This window comes from Hypomesus nipponensis, chromosome 9, assembly GCF_054491055.1.
Source record: "Hypomesus nipponensis isolate SF chromosome 9, ASM5449105v1, whole genome shotgun sequence".
NCBI lineage: Eukaryota > Metazoa > Chordata > Actinopteri > Osmeriformes > Osmeridae > Hypomesus > Hypomesus nipponensis.
Window position 1 is genome coordinate 16327929 of NC_140369.1, and position 20843 is coordinate 16348771.

The 20843-nt window shown below is 42.0% G+C and overlaps 1 protein-coding gene and 1 long non-coding RNA gene across 2 annotated transcripts in view; both read left to right on the forward strand.

Annotated features, from left to right (window-relative positions):
• The window catches only part of cdh22 (cadherin 22), a 97157-nt gene extending 94754 nt beyond the window's left edge, over nucleotides 1-2403 (forward strand). Inside the window, exon 13 of the mRNA XM_084705377.1 lies at nucleotides 1860-2403. Coding sequence (XP_084561503.1) covers nucleotides 1860-2374 — 515 coding nt within the window. The 3' untranslated portion in view covers nucleotides 2375-2403. The remainder of the gene's footprint in view (nucleotides 1-1859) is intronic.
• Nucleotides 2404-2468: 65 nt separating this feature from the next.
• Nucleotides 2469-3761, forward strand: LOC146273235 (uncharacterized). Its single transcript, XR_014766616.1, has 2 exons — nucleotides 2469-3120; nucleotides 3390-3761. It is a non-coding gene; the product is annotated as an uncharacterized LOC146273235 (long non-coding RNA).
• Nucleotides 3762-20843: the final 17082 nt, after the last annotated feature.

Genomic DNA, 20843 nt, shown 5'->3' on the forward strand with positions numbered 1-20843 from the left:
TTAAAGTACTGCAAGGCAGGCAGTTATGGTTGCCTTGAAGAGGACAGGGAACCAAGGCTATTGTCAAACACCGGTGGATTAGATGTTTCTTCTCAGGATGATTCTGAATTGAAGCCTAGGCTGCTGTAGCATTTGCATCAATGATTATTGTCTCGTCTAAATATCCATCATGTGAGGTTGGTCATAGCTCACAGTGAAAGTATTATTGTCTGGAGAGTAGTTGATTGTTAGCCACTCTGATGACTCCTTGTTGACCATGGTTAGGCAGTGTGCAACAATAGATAGTATTATTCTATCATTGAAGGGGTCGGATGATTGTCTATGTTATATTCAAGCAATAAGCCCCAAGAGGCTGTGTTTTGCGCTGATTTTAGAACAGGTAAGGGGAGTTGTTAGGCACAACGCGAAGCGGAGTGCCGATAACCCCCTGACCTGTTCAAAAATAAGCGCAAAACATGGACTCGCAGGGCTTATTGCCTTTCTAAAACTGTTACTACAAATATTTGACATGGTTTCATAATTAAAAACAATTAGACACAAAATAGTTTAATAATAAACCGTAATTCTTCCGCCACTACAAAGTAAAGTTCCTACATAAATCGTTGCCACTCAACAGCCAGATGGACACCTTTGCCATGTTTTTTTTATCTGAAATATTCGATGTGCAGTAATATGGAATGTTAAAGAATGTTATGAGGACAACCTGTAAGGTTATGCTGGATTTTACAACGGCATGGAAAGCGATATAGCCCATCACAATCAAGGATGGGAACAACCAGTTTTAGAACAAGAACATTAATAACCATACTGCATTTTGATCTCCATACAGTCTCACTTTGTATGACTTAATTTGCAACATTGGGACTGACATTTAGAGTGGTGAAGTCATACAGGATGTTGCAGGCACAGTCCAAGAATAAAATTTGCCCTGGGGACTGGTGATGGATCTGGCTATGGGGGCGCGAAGCTAAGTGGGAGTTTGCTAATCAGAAATGTAGGCAGTAATTAAAATAACTAAGCTGGGATTAAAGCTTCATTGATTTATCTAGATGGATACAGCTTTTGTTTCCCTTCATCTCATTAGGTTATTAAGTGATCCATCTCAATTGTTTTCCTTTTTAATTCAGGATTCAGTTTCCCAGCCGTTAGCTTTTCTGTCTCGTAAGTTCATGGCAGGACAGTGCTGCACAGCACTGGCATAATCAGGCATTGCACAGAGCATTGGACCTGAAAGGGTATTGACAGACAAATCAGGCCCCATTAAGTTTCAGATATCATATTTCTGGACAAACAATAAGGATTGGGGAAAATCAATGGTCCTGTATTTGGAATGTGATACCTAGATTTTGTAAAGTTGTTTTACCTTGGAAGCAAAGTTATTGAACTTCAGAGAGGTGACGCAAGAGTGGGAGTATTGGCAAAACTTTCTGCTTAAAGTAAAAAACCTGGACTTTTATTCAGTTCAAACTAATTCATTTCAGATATTATTGAGCAGTCTAGTGTTACCGTGAGCCTGAGCTACACAATATAGGAACACTTAAACCCTTTAGACTGGAACCAACTAAGTGTGCCAACGTTTTGTATGCTCAGTGCGATCGCACATTCATTCAATTAAGTCAGACTGATAGAAAACCTTGGAGGAGCAGGATCAAAAATTCCAATTTTCCCATACCTTTACTTGTTGCAATTGGCAAACACACTTAACTTACGAAAAGAGTTAACAATCAATCTTGGACTTTAACAGAAGCTTGAAATTACCAGGTCCAAAGTCCAAAAGCCTTAACGGGCTTTCTAAGTCTGACCTCCCCAACTCCAATTCTAATTCCCCCGCCCCTCTCTCTCTTTCTTTCTCTCATCAGTGCTGGTCTTGCTCATCCTGACCCTGAAGCGCCACCGGAAGGCCCAGCGCATGTCAGAGGACGAAGAGGACATGCGTGACAACGTCATCAAATACAACGACGAGGGAGGAGGTGAGCAGGACACCCAGGCCTACGACATGAGCACCCTGAGGAACCTCTATGACTTCCCCGAGGCCAAGAGCTCCGATTCGGGGCCCGACCTGCGCACGCTCCCCCAGTGGATCCAGGGCCAAGTGAGCGGAGAGGGGGGCGCGGCGGCCGATTTCTCCCTCTTCAAAGGCTACATCCGCAAGAAGGTGGAGCAGGCGGACGCCGACCTCTCGGTGCCGCCCTATGACTCGTTCCAGACGTACGCCTTTGAGGGCAACAGCTCTCCTGCCCTCTCCCTCAGCTCCATTCACACCTTGTCCACCACGTCCGAGCAGGATTTCTCGTACCTCAGCGACTGGGGGCCACGCTTCAGACAGCTGGCGGGCTATTACGCCCCGGGACACCCTGAGGAAGAGGGCTCCTAGCACCCTCCTCTGGAGAGACCAAACTCAAACACCCCTGCCCCGCCCAGCACCTCCCCTCCCCCCACCCCCCACCCCCCACCTCCCCCCACCTCCCACACACCTCCCTTGCACAGTGTCCCGGGCCCATGAGTCAGAACTATCCTACAGAAACTGGCCCCCTTCTCTAAGATGCAGTCGAGTGTCAAATCCACTCTGGTTCAAAGCCCTTGCTCCCAAAACTTGTAAGATATGCCTCAAGTCTTAGGTTTTTAAAGAAAATGATGAAATTGGGGAACTCCTGGGGATGAAAAGAAGTTATCAAATCACATTTACAAAGAGGAGCGTGTTTTACAGAGTACAGGTATTGGCTGTCATGCAATACCTGATGTGTTACCACGACAGCATTACTTTGGAAGCGATTACTTACTTGGCAGGTCTGTTTTCTCTGGACTCAAATACGTGGTCCATGGAGGCGTTTTAAAAAACCATCAAAGAGATGAGATCAGACAGAAAGGGTTTACTTCGGTTTTTTTTCCCCAAGCCAAGGCAAACTATCTGAGATTAATATGTATTTATTTAAGAAAAAACATATTTATGTATTTATTCATTTGTATTTATTTATTTATCTTGACCATGTCTGTTACTCCTCTGGTTGGAGCAAAATATGTAGTGGAAAAGAGAGAAGAGGCAGAAGGACAGAAGCTGATTCAAGATGTTGAACCAGAGGAGGCACGAAACTGAGGACCTCCGACTGTTCTGTCACTAAGGTGATATTTGGGTCAAGGCAAACAACAGTCTTGGAAATATTTGTATTTATTTTTTAGAAACTATTTTGTAAAATAAACACCTGAGGACAGAGGAAAGAAAGAGTGAGGAAACAGGCCCGGTAGAGATAAAAAGACACGGCAATTCTGCGCAATGATTGGTTTAGCTTGACATACTTTCCTTCTATTGTGGTGATTTTAAAAGGGGGACTGGAGGTCACATATTGTGGACATTGTGTGTCAACTGTTTTTTTTTCTTATCTTTTCCACAGCCATTTAAAAGGCAATAAGGCACAATCCACACAAGTGATTTAAGACTACGAAAGGACTGTGATTATTTCATGATGTTGGCTGTTTGCCAGCTCCGCCTTGAGGAGTTCATTCCAGATTTGTATGTGTGAATGTGTATTAATGCGTCCAACTTGTTTTATATCCAGAAAGATACAATAGCTTTTCTTTTCTTTCATTTTGACAGACATAAACGACTGACAGTCAGTGGTGGGTACGGAACAAGTAGACTGAGAGAGGAGGAGAGCAACCACCTCCACCTGGTGTCCATAACTTACAGTATTCAATGTCCACCTTAACTTTCAAATGTATAGAAAATAAAATTGAAAATCAATAAATATTTAAGTTTTCTTTCATATTAGGCGCTCCCTGATTGATGTTTGTTTGCTTGTCCGCCAGCCTTCGTCTGTCTCATGCAGTCCCAATGTGTACTCTAAGATGGCCGACTCAGACACAGAAGATTCTCAGTAGATGTCACTGCAGCCACCCTCTTGTCAGTCTCTCTAATTGTCACGGTCACCAGAGGATACAGACACTCGAAGTCTATTTGAATATTTCAAGCCTTTCAGCAACCTGGTCTCAATAATATCTCCGGGACTCTTGGATAAAAGAGTGGGTTAAGTAGGACTCCCTAGCTCCCTTAGATATTGATAGGAGAAAAAAGCAGATGTATATTGGCATAACATGTTCTAAACACTCTACTAACACAATTAGTAATCTAAGGTAGTTCATTAGTTTGAAAAGCAGATAGTAAAGGTTACTGAACTAGTACAAATTGACTAAAACAACCCCTGAAATGTGGTCATTTCCTTTTCTACAGACAACTTTTACGTTTCCTTGTGTGCAGCTTTGAACTGTAAACACGTTCAAGACAACTACCTGATCTACTGGGACTGTAACAGTAGTGGTAAAACCCAGTACATAACAGTACAATTTTTTCTTCTCATCCATCATTCTGAGTGATTGCATTAGAAATGTTTCTCAACAAGGAATCCCCAAGCTTCATTTTCCATTGGTGACCCACTGGTGACCCCAAGCTTCATTGACCCACAGGTAGTCACAGATCCACCCCATCATGTTTAACCCTTCAGGAGGTTCAATCTGTATAGGGCTTCAGAGTAGTAGTCAAAGGGGTCAATGCATAACACATGGTGCAAAGTGATGGATCATGAAGGCTTGGAGGCTGGGCCATTATTACCATGAGCTCAGAGACCCCAGTGTGTCGTTAGGGTTAGGATCCCCAAAGGCGTTTCATGTCCATAACCTCACCAACAGGCCTCCCCGCCACACAGGAGGAAGGGTGGAAGGGCTTCTGAATCCTGTCATGAATTTGTCATCAAGAAAATGTCACAGCATGACTAATCCCAGTGGAGGTGGGTTTAAGAGTAAGCAGGGCCTCTGGGAGAGTCTCCCTGGGGGGCCTGTAGACGCTGGATGTTCTTCTCCCATCGAAAATGAACTGCTTAGCTGCTTAGCCTTATTTTCAGTTACCTTAGCTCCATTTCTCAGTCTGTACATGCGTCCATGTTAATGTGTTGCCATAAATCAGTTTTTCCCCCCATCAGTCCAAGAGTAACATGACCTTCATCTGTTCTGTGGGTGATCGACAGTTCTCTGGGGAGATTACTGGTCTCACTGTCGAACACACTCCACCCCCTTGGCTTCATGTTTACAAAAGATTCAAAAGTAGTGTGGATATACAGTATCAAATAATGTTAACCAGAGTTGGAATGACAAGGTTTTTCATAAATCCAGAAAAAAGCACCATTCCATTATCAATTTGTGGTTCGGACTATGTGCTCTTGTTCCAGAGCATTTGGACTGTGCAATTTGCAGGCAATTGAGTTCAGGGATAAATATGCCAACCCTACTGTAACTACAGTAAACAACATTGAAAATGATTCTTCTACTACTTGAAGCTTATGGTTGATGGTTGTTCATTCAAAGACTCAATTACTGTACATGAACATGAACGTCTTGAAAACAAATATAAAACCAAGCATACTGTATGTGTGGTTGTTAGGAAGGGGTACGCTGAAGATTCACTAGAGAACTGGCATTCAGGGCAATTTACAACATTATGTTACACTACACTTATAACAGAGAGATCACTCAAAAAAAAACATACAAAGGTAGGATGATGGCAGTGGTGCTGATACTGTAGTTTTACTGCTGACGAAGATTGGAGGTTCATATCCAGCATGAAATACTGATCCTTATAACGTAACTTTTCATCTCTACGCCGAAGCCACATCTTCCTCAAGAAAGCGTAAGGTGTTCACATCCAAAACGTAGAGGTCCTTGAAGGTCTGTTAAAGCTAAAACCATATTGGCTCTTTGATGTTAAATGGATTTGACACAGTATCGTATGTTCCTAGTTTATGCAGCAGCTCTGTCACTTTGAATCAAACAGAACATCTGGGCCACAGATGCTGTAATCTACAATGGAGAGACTTGGTATTGTCTCCCCTCCTGCGGCGTCAGGCTAAGGTGTATTATTTACTCCATGCTGTTCTTATTTCACAGTTCATCATGTTGTATAATGTCTACTGTCTGCCAGTCAGAGTGAGTGAGAAAAAAAAATGATCAAAAATGGGTTGCCTGTGCCAATGGCATGCCCCCTAGAAACACTTTAAGAGAGAAAGCAATAGAGAAGGAGTAAGGGACGGAAAGATGGAGAGAGGGAGGGATAAAGAAAGAAAGAAAGAAAGAAAGAAAGAAAGAAAGAAAGAAAGAAAGAAAGAAAGAAAGAAAGAAAGAAAGAAAGAAAGAAAGAAAGAAAGAAAGAAAGAAAGAAAGAGGAATAGAGACAAAAGAGAGAGTCGGAAAGAAAGAGGGAGACGAGAGAGAGAGAGAGAGAGAGAGAGAGAGAGAGAGAGAGAGAGAGGGGGAAGATAGCAGGAGAATGGGTCAAAGGACCAAAGGTGTTTGGAATGAAACAGTATGTTGTATCAAGAACAGGTAGTGCTGCACCCGCTGATTCAGATGATGTCCCTCATAAAGAGACGGAAGCACTGTGTTTGTGGGTACACTGCACATTGTTCTGCTTGCCACGATTTAAAATCTTAGTTCTGGAAATATAATATTTATGATCTTGTTTCAAAAATGATTTACTCGTTTCTATCTTTTCATTTGTGGTATATTCTTAAGCCTACTTATTTCTAGACTGGAACCAACTTATTTTTTAAAAATCGTGTTGAGTGAAATGTAGTGTCCATTTATTTTCTTTTAGCAGACCTTTTTTGCAGTGTAGCATTCATGTTTTCATCAACACTGATACTGACAGTCTCAGACTAATATACCGTAACACTATGTTCACTGTCAAAAATCATTTTACAACTTGAATATCCGTGCACAACTGTGTGTGAAGATGATGCCGTCCGCTGTACTGTCAACACTCACCAATGTGGCTGTAGCTTTCCTCAACTCTCAGCTTTATTCGACTTGACCTCTCTGTCCTTCCATATTTTTCATTCTCGTTTCAGAACTGGCAAAATCCCGGCTCTGCTTCTGCGAAAAGCTGACAATCTAACTAGCTAGTTTACACAGTTGAAAGATAGCTTGATCCTCTGGAGCGTCTCTTTGTAGATGCCCTTGAGACCCCATTTCTCGGGCCGTGCTCTATCTTGGGCTCCACCAAAGCTGTTAGATGATAGCTCCCTCCAGGCCAGCGCTTCACCTGAGCTGACATCAACTGTCACACAATCTATTTTGAATGTGCTTAGAAATTTTTGCTGTCATTTTTCAGAAATTCCCTTGAGGCATCTCTGAAACAGCTCAGCTCAAATACCCAAAGACAACCCTTTCTGATATCAGCATATGCGCACAACAACAACAACAAAAAGCCTGTTCCGTATGCCCTTCAAGAAGTTGCTTGGGCAATTGAGCCTATTATTAGTCCATAGAACGATAGTGTTTTACTCTAAGCAGATGATAACTCAAACAAATCCTGTGCTCACTACTACCTGCCCGATCCCAGGGGATGTACGATTCTGCACCTTCCTAAAAAAGTGTCTAGCTTGCACAATGGAAATGTAGCACTTCATCAGCACTGTCCACCATGACTAGTCAGGGGCAAATCAATGTGTTTCTTGCTACTTGATCCCTCCCATGGGAAGCCCTTATCCCTGGCGTGTCTCCTGGTGAGAGGTAGAGAACTGTCGCCTGAAGCCACAATCCCCACAATGGTCGCTCACCATATGTCCGAGGTGGAGTATGCATGCCAGGGAAGTGTGGACCTAACAGTATCATGGAGTGTGTGGGTTGGATCAGTTGCCCACTCTGTAATTGGGCTTCAGGTGAACAAGTAGCCAATTAAATCAAGTCCATTATTTTTGCTTAGCTTTTTGTGCTAAACATCCTCATCATTTTCAGGTGCATAAGATCCTCGTAATTTTCTATTGTTGCTTGGGATTTTGTTGATAGGGCATGGATTCAAACCTGCCTTTTCCCAATAATGAACTATTCAGTAGTTTAAAAATAACCATTCATAGTTGAACTGTTAAACAAACTGACCTATCTATCCTGCTCGCTTTACCCGTGCCAAAATGCGACAGTGAAAATAGCTAATCAATGATACACTGGTTGCTGTTGCCAGGGGAAAGCCACGCCAAATCCTATGAAGGCACTGCTAATGCTTTCTCTTGATAGGCCCCAAATCCCCTTTGACAAAAATGTTGGCACAAAAGTACTGACAATCTTTTCAATGAGTAAACAGGACGCTTTCTCTCTTACTTGTGGCTTTTCTCGATATGTGATTGTATATAATTCAGCTCCACAAGGTGCATAGCATCACTCAGGAACCTGCTTTCTGAAGAACCTTCTTGAACATGTAATGTCATCATACGTCTCAGGGACGGAGATACACATACCCTCTTTTATCAACGACAATTCACCTTCCCTGTATGAATACGATATGAGTCTTAATCCAGGCTTCAGCGCTCAAGAGCAAATCCATGGACATCCCTATGATTGGAAAAGGAGAACGCCGTCCTCTGTTTTAATTAAAATAAACAGTATATAATGGACTTTTCAGATTTTTGAGCAGAAGAAGAGCAAATGGGAGAGGGCTTTGTGCATGCTCCATTGTAATGGGCACACAAATGTGGGAGAAAGTAGGCAGATAGAATTATGGGCGGGAGAACGGGGGCCGTGACTAGGGTACGTCAGGCTCATCCATTTGGCCATCAATTCACAGCGGGGAGATGGAGGAGTGGGGGATAGAATTTGCCTCTGTGCTTGAAGTGCCGTTATATATAAGAAGGTGCTGTTCACACCTCTTCACCATTCACCTCTGACATTTGTCAAGAGGATGGACAGGGGGGGGCGACTTAGCACTCATGCATTATTAACAACAAGGTAGCCAAGCGGCAAAGGCCCTTCTGATGAAGAGAAACTGTGGTAGGTCGCTCTGTGGGATTCTTTGAAGAGACGTTCAGATGTCTGGACCCATCCTACTGGATATTATGGTCTTGCGAGCAGTCAAACATGCTATGTATTCTCATAAAGTTTTCCAAATGTTCTAATTGGGCTTGATTTTATTGTGTTGTTTCAAGCTGTAGGTTGTATAAATGCTCTCGGGTTGAAATGAATCTCATCAAGTCAAATGACAAGCATCTAAGTAAAGGTCCTTGTTTGTCTGATGGTCTGTTGACCAGGCGGATCCTGGAAATCACTTTCCAACAGTTACATCTCTGCACATTGGCCTGTCTCTATTTCCTTGGGCTCTGAGTGACCTTTGGTATGACTAACTTCAAATGCTCATGCTGATCGCTCTGAGTGAAAACAGGATGTCAGATCCCAAGGTAATTTAGAGGCACATCAGAGACTGCAGCAGAATAACCTTCCTCCTCTGTGTTCACAAAGTGCTCATTAATTTCCAACACCCACTCCATCCTATATCTGCACGACATTTTGGAAAACCTAGACCTGTTACAATATGATCCCTCCCACTCCTAGATTATTCCCCTAACAGAGATATAACAAATAACATAATAATTAGATGAGATTCTACGTTGAGACTTCACATTAGCATGATAATGGAAACGTAATTAGTAATACCTCCAAGAAAGGGTTCCCGTGCCAGACTGGCGACATTGTCATTTCACTTTTTCAACACCAGCGATTAGAGGAATTGCTATGTTGTAAGACCCGTTGCAGCTTTGAATGAGGCTTTGTGGCTTTGCGAAATGAAATAATGAGAGGCTGCTATCTTGGTATTTGTACGTGTTAGAATTATGGATTTATTTGGAATGTATAATTGCGTTTTATTGCTTCTTTCTTTCACCTCTCCCTTCTCTTTCCGCTTCCACGTGGCTTATACCCCATCCGCCCTGAGAGAGAGGCTCTTTTTAGGTGTCTTTTTTTTCGCACCGTAAAAGTGATCTATCATTATGCAAATACATTTTCATTGGAGCTAAAGACTAGAGAACGAGGGAACAGAGGAGATGAAAAGGACACAGAAGGAAATGAATTTGGATTGAGGCAGGAGATTCTCCCTGGCCCTTTCAATAGATCAAACCCTCCATTTGGCGTACTCAGAATCCCATCCATAAAGCATTTAGAATTGATGTAGGTTGACACCTGTTTTGCCCTAAAACAATTGCACTCCATGCACAATGTCAGGGGTGATAGAGAGAGCCCTGGGATGGAACATCACAGCGATGATCCTCTCTGCTCTCAGTGAGTCAACATGATAAATTTCAACAGGAACAGACAAAGGAGATTGGTGGAATGTATCAAAGTCAATTACTTTTTCTATGACTTGCATCATGAAATATTGATGACAGGATCACAAGGTCTTTTTACTTCAAGCCTCCACAGTGCGGATATTACGCAGGTGAAATTTTAATAGTAAATCAACATGGCTTTTTCACATATGAAATGACAGAGCCCTACCATGGAGTGATGCATGACTTTGTCATTTCAATATCTCATCTTGATTATCAGGAAACACTCTTGGCTCCAATCACAATGGAAGACATCTTTTAATCTTATCCTCCACAAGTAGCGAAGGCATATGACGCAGGATAACATACTTTAAATATTAAACATAGACTTGTTCAGCAAGTCTCCCCCCACCCCCCAAGTCCTCCCAGCAACATACTGTACTTATGTACACTCATTCCCCCAGTCCAATTAATTAAAAATTAACAACATGAGAGGTTTACAAGTGAACTGTGCGGTAAGCGATCTGAATGTATCACAGTTGGCCCCTCTGTGGTAGGGTTGCAGCCTGTCTCCACATGGGGCCAGACAGACGCTGGGCTGTGTACAAGCTGCCTCAGCAGGGCTGCCTGTGTCCGTGCCATCCCAGGCCTGCTGCAGATGAAGAAGCCCCACGGCAAGGTTATCACTCACCCTCTCATGTTCTAAACATCTTTCTTTCTTCCCCTGTTTCATGGGAAATAATGAGGACGTCATTGTTGCAACACCGGGAAGGTCAAGCTGGGGAATCATTTCTATTTGCATTGATCAGTTTGTGAGATATGACTGAAGAAAACGTCTAATGAAATCATTTTGTGTCCAGGCTTCTTTTAATCCTCCTATTGTCTTAAGATTTATTAACACCTGTTACCTTTGGGTCACTATGACCTGAGGTCCAATTTGGGGTCCAATCAGATGTTTAGTTAACACGCTATTTTCCTGGTATGGTTAGACCTCACAGGGACTGGTACAGCCTCTGACAGTATCATCTCATTGCATTTTGATAGTAAGACAATAGGCGTTTTTTAGGGTTTGCAATTTTGTACGATCATGAAATTACAAGCATAACATTATTTGCATCAAGTCAAGTGAATCTTGACTGCTCTGATTCTCTGTCTGGGATCATATACACTTCACGCCTAGTGCCCAAATTTTACCTGAAGCTGATTAAGCCAGCAGAGTCTACAGAGAGGGAAGGGTGGTAGAAAGATGTGCCACACAATTAATTACCAGTGTACATCATTAATTTTTATTAAAGACAGATGCAATTGTGAGTGAGACAATTCTGTTCTGCTCTACTGGAAAAGATAAACAGATCATTAAACTTTAACCGTTTTAAAGGAAAATCATTTAACAAAATAATAAATCCGAATGAGTGGGTCCTGATCAATGTTGATCAAGGTACAGTACAGTAAGAGTGTAAAGACGTCATCTGCATTGATCGGATTCATTTTGAGGAAAGTCTTTTGATAGAATTGTCAGAGCCGGTAGGTCTGGACTTGGAGGAAGCGGACGTTATAGATAGTACCATGGGAAATCAATAATACTGTATGCTTGTCAAACAGAGTGTTCATGGTAAATTAGGGCCATGCAGGACCCCAACATTACATATTTTACCTCAATAGCTAGGAATTCTAAAGCAGTAGATACATCTATCATTACATCATTCAATATATTCGTATCACAGTCTGTAATGGGAATTCATGGCCTTGTATGGTAATCTAATGTAGCCTACATAATGTATGGTCAGCGGATGGATATAATCATGGTTTATTCATTGAATCGATGTTCTTTATAAACTTTACTGTGTAAAAGTCTAAGGAGGATATAATAATAGACTACAGCAAAATGTTGTCCACGCAGGTGGATATTTCCCTTTTAAAGTTGTGGCAGGTTACTGCATCTCAAAGTCTTCAAAGTCTAATAATTAATCAAACATCTCTTTAGTTTAAGCACTTTTATCCATAACCAGGCCAAAGATCACCCCTGCTGTCCAATATCACTGCTTATGTTCTTATTTGTAATTCCAAAGACCCTGCAATTTACACAAAATAATGACATCTCTCTCTCTCTCTCTCTCTCTCTCTCTCTCTCTCTCTCTCTCTCTCTCTCTCTCTCTCTCTCTCTCTCTCTCTCTCCCTCTCTCTCTCTCTCTCTCTCTCTCTCTCTCTCTCTCTCTCTCTCTCTCTCTCTCTCTCTCTCTCTCTCTCTCTCTCTGACGCTCTAACTACAGTTAGATGTCTCTGCAGCAGGTTAACGTCAGAGCCCGACAAGACAGAATAAATAAAGGTCATTAGGAGATGTTCAACCAACAAAGCAACTCATGTGTTGCCTCTTCGCTGCTTCCGTTCCTATGCGTTTTGGTCTTCTTTCCAATGAGATTTATAGAAGAGTAAAAAACAGGCAGTGAATCTGATTTATAATAACAAAGCTCTCTGACCAAATCTCACCATCCAGTCGTTTTTCACACACTCTTGCCGAGATGACTGTGCAATACCTGGCACCCTGCCATGTTCCTTTATGGTTCTTTAGGATGGGGCTAATTTGGCTTAATTTCTGAGTATATAGACTAGGATATGTGGTCACATGAACTTCTAGAGCCGACAGTAAATCAATAAAATAAGAAATATTTCTTAACCACTCTGGTGTTTTATAGATATTACCTGGGGATCTGATAATGCATGGGTTATGCTTAGAATATTTGTATACATTTACTTTTTTCTTGTTCTTTGGTAAGCAGTATCTTTTGTGCTTGTCTCTTTTAATTTGGGCCTAACCACAGTTTAGGTGGTGACTGATTGTTTCGCTAATTGGGAAGTCGACAAGGACAAATTCCTAACACCTAGAACTCAACAACAAGTACTTAGCAGCACAACAGTCACATCTACCCTGGGGGGTATGAGGAAGGATGAATGACTTTCATAATAGGAACAGTCTCTCAGCTCTGAGGAGCCAGTTCTCTTTGACTTGATATAAAGCCTGGGGATGAAAATACATCAACTCAATTAATTGAAAACCAAAAACAAGAGAGCTGAGATGTGTACAGGTTCCTGTGGGATGACGTTGAATTAAAAAAATAAGGAAATGAAAACTAATTTTCTCTCAATTATGTATCTAACAATTGTTTCATGCACTGTCTCACTTCACTCAGGAAGCTTGGGACTTGAATGTGGAATCCGTTGAAAGTGAAGTCCATTTAATTTCTAAAGAAAATTGAAAGACCTGTTAATGTAGAGTTTATTGTAGATCGTGGCTCTGCTTAAATTGAAATGTGTGCTAAAATGTGCTCATTCAGTTTACCATATTGCAAAAATGATGGTTATTGTTGTATCTAACTGATGACTATACTGTATGTGTTGGTTGGCAAAGCACAATTGGGATTGCTGGATGCCTCAGTGTAAAACCTATCCCAGAACCGAGGAAACATTTATTTATTTTTATCTTGAGAGTTGTGGTTATAAATAATTAAAAAATGTGTCATTGAGAATGGACATGAAATCAATGCTTTCAACTTAGTTTGGAATTTGGCCGTGCACTTCAGCAAAATTGCATCTCCAAAATGTCCTTCTGTATTGTTCTCTGCATCCTTGTATATCATCGACCAGCAGATGACATGTTCTCTGAAACTCTGTAGTTTCCCTCTTCACTAGTCTTCTAAAGCAAACCTCATTCGTGCAAGGAAAATAATGAGAGGGGTAGGGGGGCTGCAATTTTCCCATCAAGGAGGAATTGATACGTTAGCTGAATTAGCTCTCTCCCTCTGACTCCAGGGTGTGTGAAGAGGCTGGGCAGCCCTCATCAAGCCCAGTCAGGATTAAGGGTTCTGGCAGAGGCTATTTCCAACAACATGCTAGCGCATTGTAATGAGCCTTTCCCACACAGCGCAAACACACTCAATCTCTCTCTTTAATCACCACCAAGGAGGCGCTCCTCCTTCAGCCCACGGCATGAGAGGAGAAAGAGGGATTTACACGTTTCCCATTCCTCGATGACATATAATCTCTTTGGGAGATGAGTGTCCTTTCTGGGAGCTTTGAGTGACATGTCTTGTATTAGGATGGAACGCACAGTGGCAACCTAGAGCAGAGCTGGAGCTGAGATGACAGGCATGGTTCCCAGACGGCAGAGCTGCTCGCAGCTCTGGCTTTCCTGGTCATGTGACCGCAGAGCATCTGCATGCTGCAACGCTTTGGCGCCGTTCTGTCGCTACAGCGCGGACATGTGGCGTGCTCGTCTGTGGGATGCAGATGGTAAATGAGTGACAACCTCGCAGCTTCTGTGGTGTTTATACCTACGCCATCACTCAGACTGAAGCGACTGCTAATATTGATCTGTGCTTCTGGTGTGATAGGGCTGTTTGATGAGTGGATTGTGACAGACAGGGAGGAATACGACTGTGATGTAATAAGACAGTAGCAGTGTTTGAACAACAAAGCTGAACAATGAACAAAGCGGTCTGTAGAAATATAGCTTGGTACATTCTTCTCTACCTTCATACTTGACAGTTTCATGCATGTTTACATTTCACTCGCATGCCTTTGCCACAGGGAACGTATATCTCTGAAACTCCTTAATTGAAGTTCTTGATGTACTTTAGTTTTCTCCAGTGTTCTGTGATTTCATAAGAAACACATGTTTCAGACTGACTAGTGTAGGCTTGTAGAGACCCAATCTCTGTGAGACACACTACACGTTTGACTTTTAGGGCAAGTGTACACGTGAGTACCTGCTATGGGCATTTATCATGATTGAAGATCAGTTGCTGTTAGGGGAACAGTCGACCAGATGGATGTGTGGCAATAAGGAAAAAGGATCTTCCCCCTCCTCTTGGCTCCGTCAGGATAGTTAATCCAAGTGGCAGTGGTATCAGGTCCATGTGGTTTCACGCTCATATTTCATTGTACTGATCCATCTGCACTGATGTGGTGTGATGTCCCCATAACTCTGCTTCTACTGGCATAATGTGTGGTGGCATAATTCAGGACACCATAAATACAAGGAGGGCAAAGAAATACAGCCCTTTTTATTAAAACAGTAAATTGAACTCCTTGCCCGTAAAAGATTGGTAGAAGAAGAAAGAAAAAAACTGGAAAAAGACAAATAAAGACCTACTGTTTGCCAACTACACAGTCTCCGTGTTGTTGACGGTAGCATTAACTGAGTTAATTTACAGCTTGTAATAATGGGCTTGTAAGGAAAAAGAACAATATAATCTGTCTCTCAAACAGAGGATGACAAATCCAGACGGCTGTGCTGGAGCTAGTGAGGCTACTAGCTGGATTAAATTCAAAGCAGGTAACATGGTGATGGATTGACGCCAAGCGGGCAGCGGCAGCCCTGAATCAACTCAGATGGGTTTATGAAATGAAACAGAGGTAAAACAGCGACAGCCTTCTTTGGGGGGGGGGGGGGGGGGGGGCATTTCATCGAACTCCTATTGACCCAGGATGTGGAACCTGTTGTGTGATAATGACGTGTAATTATATTAGGCCTAGTAGAAGGTGGCACTGTGCATTCCTGAGGGAACCTTCATTTGATGTACCCACGCTCTAACCGCACGCATGAAAATCCAATGGCTTCTGCAGACACTAACGTATCTCTAGTCTCCCTCATAAAGTTATTAATGAGCATACATTGGATCAACATCAAACTGAAACAAAATAGGCGGCAGACTTTGCCCTTTCCCTCCCTCTCCCCTCTCTTCTCTCTGTGTGATGATTTCAAGATAACCTTTTGATTGACATTTAGCAAGGTCGTCGGTTAATTACCAGTAACTCTTCACCTTTAATTACGCGACCGTATTATTATGCACATCGTTATTTATCTATGACCCAAATCGTTTCAACAACAATTCTAATGCAAATCGGGCAACAATTATCTTCCCCATCAGCAAGAGGAGAGGCAGGTCTTGTTTGTGCCTAATGACATTGTTTGCGATATTGAGCGTGTCATTAAGTCCTTTTCCTGCAAGGTTACTGTTGAGAAGATCCTCCGTAGCCTCTCTGCCCCGAGCAGTCCTTAGCCAAACACAACTAAGGCCTCACCTTACACTCCATGACATGCACACACATACTGTACCTGTGGACACACAGATGCACCCACATACTGTACCTGTGGACACACAGATGTACGCACTCATACATAAAGACACACACACACACACACAAAGTTGATTCATGTTTTATCATGCCACATAGACAAAAGTATGTATTCCTACAATTATTTCAGAAATTATGACATTGTGACGTTATGTAGTTATGTAAGTAAGTATTTATAAAATGATCCATTTCGAAAATATACTGTATATTTATAAACTTTTCGAGTGTCACAAAACAACTTGTGAAGTTGAGTAGATGATTATTTGAATAACACCCTTCACTGAATTGTTTGCTGATAATATATGGAGGTATGTAATAATATATTATTGTACTGTATTTATGTACTGTATAATAAAATGCACAAAAATGGACATTACAGGGATATAATCACGCCTGATTATAAATGCCAGTCAGTGTAGCGGCCTCCAGTGCTTGCCAAGTTTATGGGAGTTAGTTTTGCCCTTAGCGGAGCCAGAGAAACTCACATTCTGCTCTGAATAAAATGTTAATTCATGCTGCGGGCAATCCGAGATGGGGTGAGAGGAGTCTTATTAACGTGCTATTTTTTCAACTCTCATGTCTCCCAGGGTGCACTTTGTTTTCCTGTTCATCCGCTCACTGATACTTCTTCCATTGAGGTTTCCTACATTGCGGTGACCTCTATATCCCTCTCTTTCACCCCCAGTCAGCCCCCTCCACTCCCCAGGGCCTTTCAGTCTGGATGGACAAAATCCATATAATTTACTGAACATTTCCACATACGCCAATGAGCCTCTCGGAGAATAGGCTGCAGGCAATTTGTGTCATGGAATATGACTTTTGTCTAGGATATATTATTCTAATTGGAGACAAGTTTGAACCTTCATTTGGACTTGGTGATGCTTGTTATGCATTCCAGTATTGGAGTGTGTACCTACTGCCCTGAGCTTTGCCATGAGCTAATAAGACATTTTCTCATTAGAAGTTTAAGTGGTACAGTATGTTTCCAATTGCCTAGTCTAATAACACTGAGGCATGCACTCAGGGTCAGATTCGGATTCATTCACTTTTATGACTATCTCACTGGTTGTGTTGCAATCACTGTGGTGAACACCTCGATTTTGATAGCACACACAATAACAATTGTTCGGGTGTTTCACATTAAACATGTGGCATTTACTACAACACGTTGAATAAAATAAAAAAAATACAAATCCTATCCATGAAATGGAAAAGCAGATAAGCCTACATGTTTTAGACAAGGGAAGGCACGTTTATTTATATAGCTTTATAACAAGGTTCTCTACCTTTTTTCTCCAGCCGACCCATTGAAATAAGCTCCGCTGCCAGTGATATTAAAACATTTAGAGGAAGCAGACATATTTCTTTGAGAAACCGTAACATGATGTATACATGGGTCCGATTGGGAAACACTTTACGCACACACTAAAAGATCCTCGTAAACCTTTTGATTCTTGATGGATTCAAATGTGTATCAGGAGAGAGATCTAGTACGTGTCTGTGTATATGGCTCTCTTTTGTCGTGTGTGTTTGTCTTGATCATTTTGTGTCTTTCTCTGCATGCACTACACTGTATGTCTTTGTGTGTGTCTGCGTGTGTGTGTGCGCTCATGTGCACACAATGTGTGTGTGTGTGTCTTTGTCTAAGAGTGCAGGCGGATTCACCCCAATCCCCCTGGATGATTGCATCCCTCTCAGCCTCACTGAAAACTGAATTTCATGGTTAACTGTCTGCCAATCGCACACACCCTTTCCTCCTCCTCCCTGCCCCTCAGAGTGATTGATATGACTCATATCATCCATTTAGGGATAATCTATGCCTTTTTGCGTTTGATGAATCTGTGTTGTAATCACGTACTTGGTGTACTTGAACAAGGTCATGCAGAACTTACCGGTGTGTAAAAATGTCAGTTACAGGAGGTGTGTGAAAAGATAAACATCTGAAATACAACATGCACTTAAAGGCATGCAGTGGGACAGTAGGAAGGACAGCAGTCCAGTTATATTGTGGTACTGGATATGCAGTGCAATTACATATAGTCAGACGTTAGTGAAAAGGGAAGTCTGCATGACTGTAACACTGCTAATCAACCTCACCTGAACTGGGACTTAGAGAGGGCACGCCATGTCTGAGTGTATGAGTGCAGATGTGGGTGTGTACAATGTGGAGCCCTACGGTTTAAGAAGTGGGGCCCTATATTATGCAGTTAAATTATACTGTACCTATGTTTGATGTAGTTATGTCGTTTGCCTCGTGTTTCATGCTCTATGTACTTACTTACAAATATCAAATATGACGGATTGATTGATGTGCAGTAAGTTACGGATTATAATGCACATAATGTACACCTGACAAACAAGCCTTTAGCAAGTTTTCCGCCCCTGCAAAACCGGAGACAAAACATCATGGACCACGTAAAGGTGGACGTAGCAACAATTACGTCCAACATCATTTTAATGGGAGATGGATTGATTCACAATTGAAGGCAAGGGGTCAAATGCAGACAGCAGTGCCAGTCCTGAAGCTATGTTATGGAGAGCAGGCCTATTGGTGCTATGGGACAGGCCGGATGTGTGGAGAATACACCATATGAAATAAGACAGAGTTTCAAGAACATGGTTTTCTATCCGGACAGACATACCTTTGAGTAATCTAAAATGATGCTCAGTATATTACATTTGTAACGATTTTTGAGTGGTATGAATTCCCAGAGCGGCGCAAAGGAGGAGTTTCATCTGCTATCCAGGTTTAAAGTTAATGAGCTGCTGCAGCCCCTCGTTCACCCTGACCACCACTCTGCACTTCTATGGGGACCAAACTGTCTGTGCAGTCAGGGGAAGCACATACATTCACCAATTATCAGTCTCTATCGCATTGGGGGAATTGAGGCAATGAGTGAGAGATCTCATCGTTCTATTTAAAGGGTAGTCTTCTCTATTTTGACCCCTCCTTTGCACTCTCTACCGCCCTTTCCCTTTCCATACCCATTTAGTAATCTACAATCTCTCCTCTCCTCCTCTCCGTTTCTCTCTCTTCAACTCTCTCCCTTCCAATCCCCTGTCTCTGCCGCTCCCCCTGCTTTCATGTCCTCTGTTGTCAACCTTCCCCTGGGACAACATTGTCACTTCTCTTTAGTCATGCTGGCCGCAGAGGCTGTGCAGCTGTAATAGTTTTGCATTCCAGGCAAACCCCTGGCTGTGGGGATGGAGGCGGAGCGAGAGAGGGACCGGGAGAGGAAGGGAAGGGGGGCGACACGTAGGGGAGTGGAGGAAACGAGGCCCCAGTCATGCATATTGGCAATTAATGACTTTGAGGACAAACCTTTGTCTTTTGTCTTTGACCCTGGCCATGTCACTTTTTTGTAGTTCTTTTTTTACATTCATACTTGGTCTTGGTGGTGGATTGGAGGTGGTGGTTGTGGTGGTTGGGGGGGGGGGGGGGGTCAACTTCCTACAGCTAGGTCTGAGTCAGTGACCTTGGCTGCCAGCCCTGGATGCTATCGGAAGGTTAACTGAGTGATAAATGTGGCTTTTGAATCTTTTGCTGACATTTGACAATCTCTCAGCATTGTCTTGCCTCATTCATCAGAAACTATTTGTGAGCCTCTGATATATGGCCGTCAAGTTTACGGACAATGCGGCCTGATTTAAGGATAGTTTGGGTCTGTTCAGACATTTTACAATCGATAAGAACCTACTTTCTACATTTTTTGATGAATGTGATCGTTTAAACTTGGATGTTATCCAGTCATCAATATTTGATCTAGATAAAGGAGATAGAACATTGCAAACCCGTAAACTTTCTTCCTAGATTTACAGCACCATTTCCCAGATAGGCCTGAGACAATGAACAATTGCAGACAATGCAAATTGAATGATCAATCATTCTTTCTTAGGGTTTGCTTTACTACCTACAAAAAGAATTCATTCTTTTAAACAGTTTATGATGACAATCAATGATTTTTGTCTGATTGACATAAAATATCCCAACTATCTAAACAGTATTACTTAGTGTTGAAGTACTCACAGTTAGAGAAGTCAAACTTTGATCAGATCTTTTGTAATATTCTACGTATATAAATCAACTGCCTTTTGACATTAGTGGTATGCACATTTTGAGGACAGAATGATTTACAATGCAAAAGTAACATGGCGATTTTTATTACCGACAAGCCTAAATCTTTGCCCTCTAATCCGTCGGTGGCTGGAAAGGTTTGAGACCTTGCTAAGCCTATAATCTCTCCCTCCCACAACTTCACAAAAGTCAATATGAAACACCAATTACCAGGATAAATGCATTTTCTTTCCTGAAGATACTTCTTCACTGCATGAATAAGTTGCAGCATTTTTCGATTTCAAAATTAATTAATTGCAGGAAATATGTGCCAGGACCAGCTGTGTGTTACCGAAAATGAGAGAATTTGTTTTCAGAACTAAATACACAACATAGTATTACCTAAACAAATGCACATGCAGTAATTGTGATTTGATCACAAAAAAGGTATTTGGAACATGTGCCTGGACAAGACATGACTCAATGTTTTAAACCAGACAAGCTTGTCTTGTCTCCAGAAACTAAACATCCGCAATCTTTAACATAAGAACATCTGATCTGTTTTCTTATCCTCCTCCTAC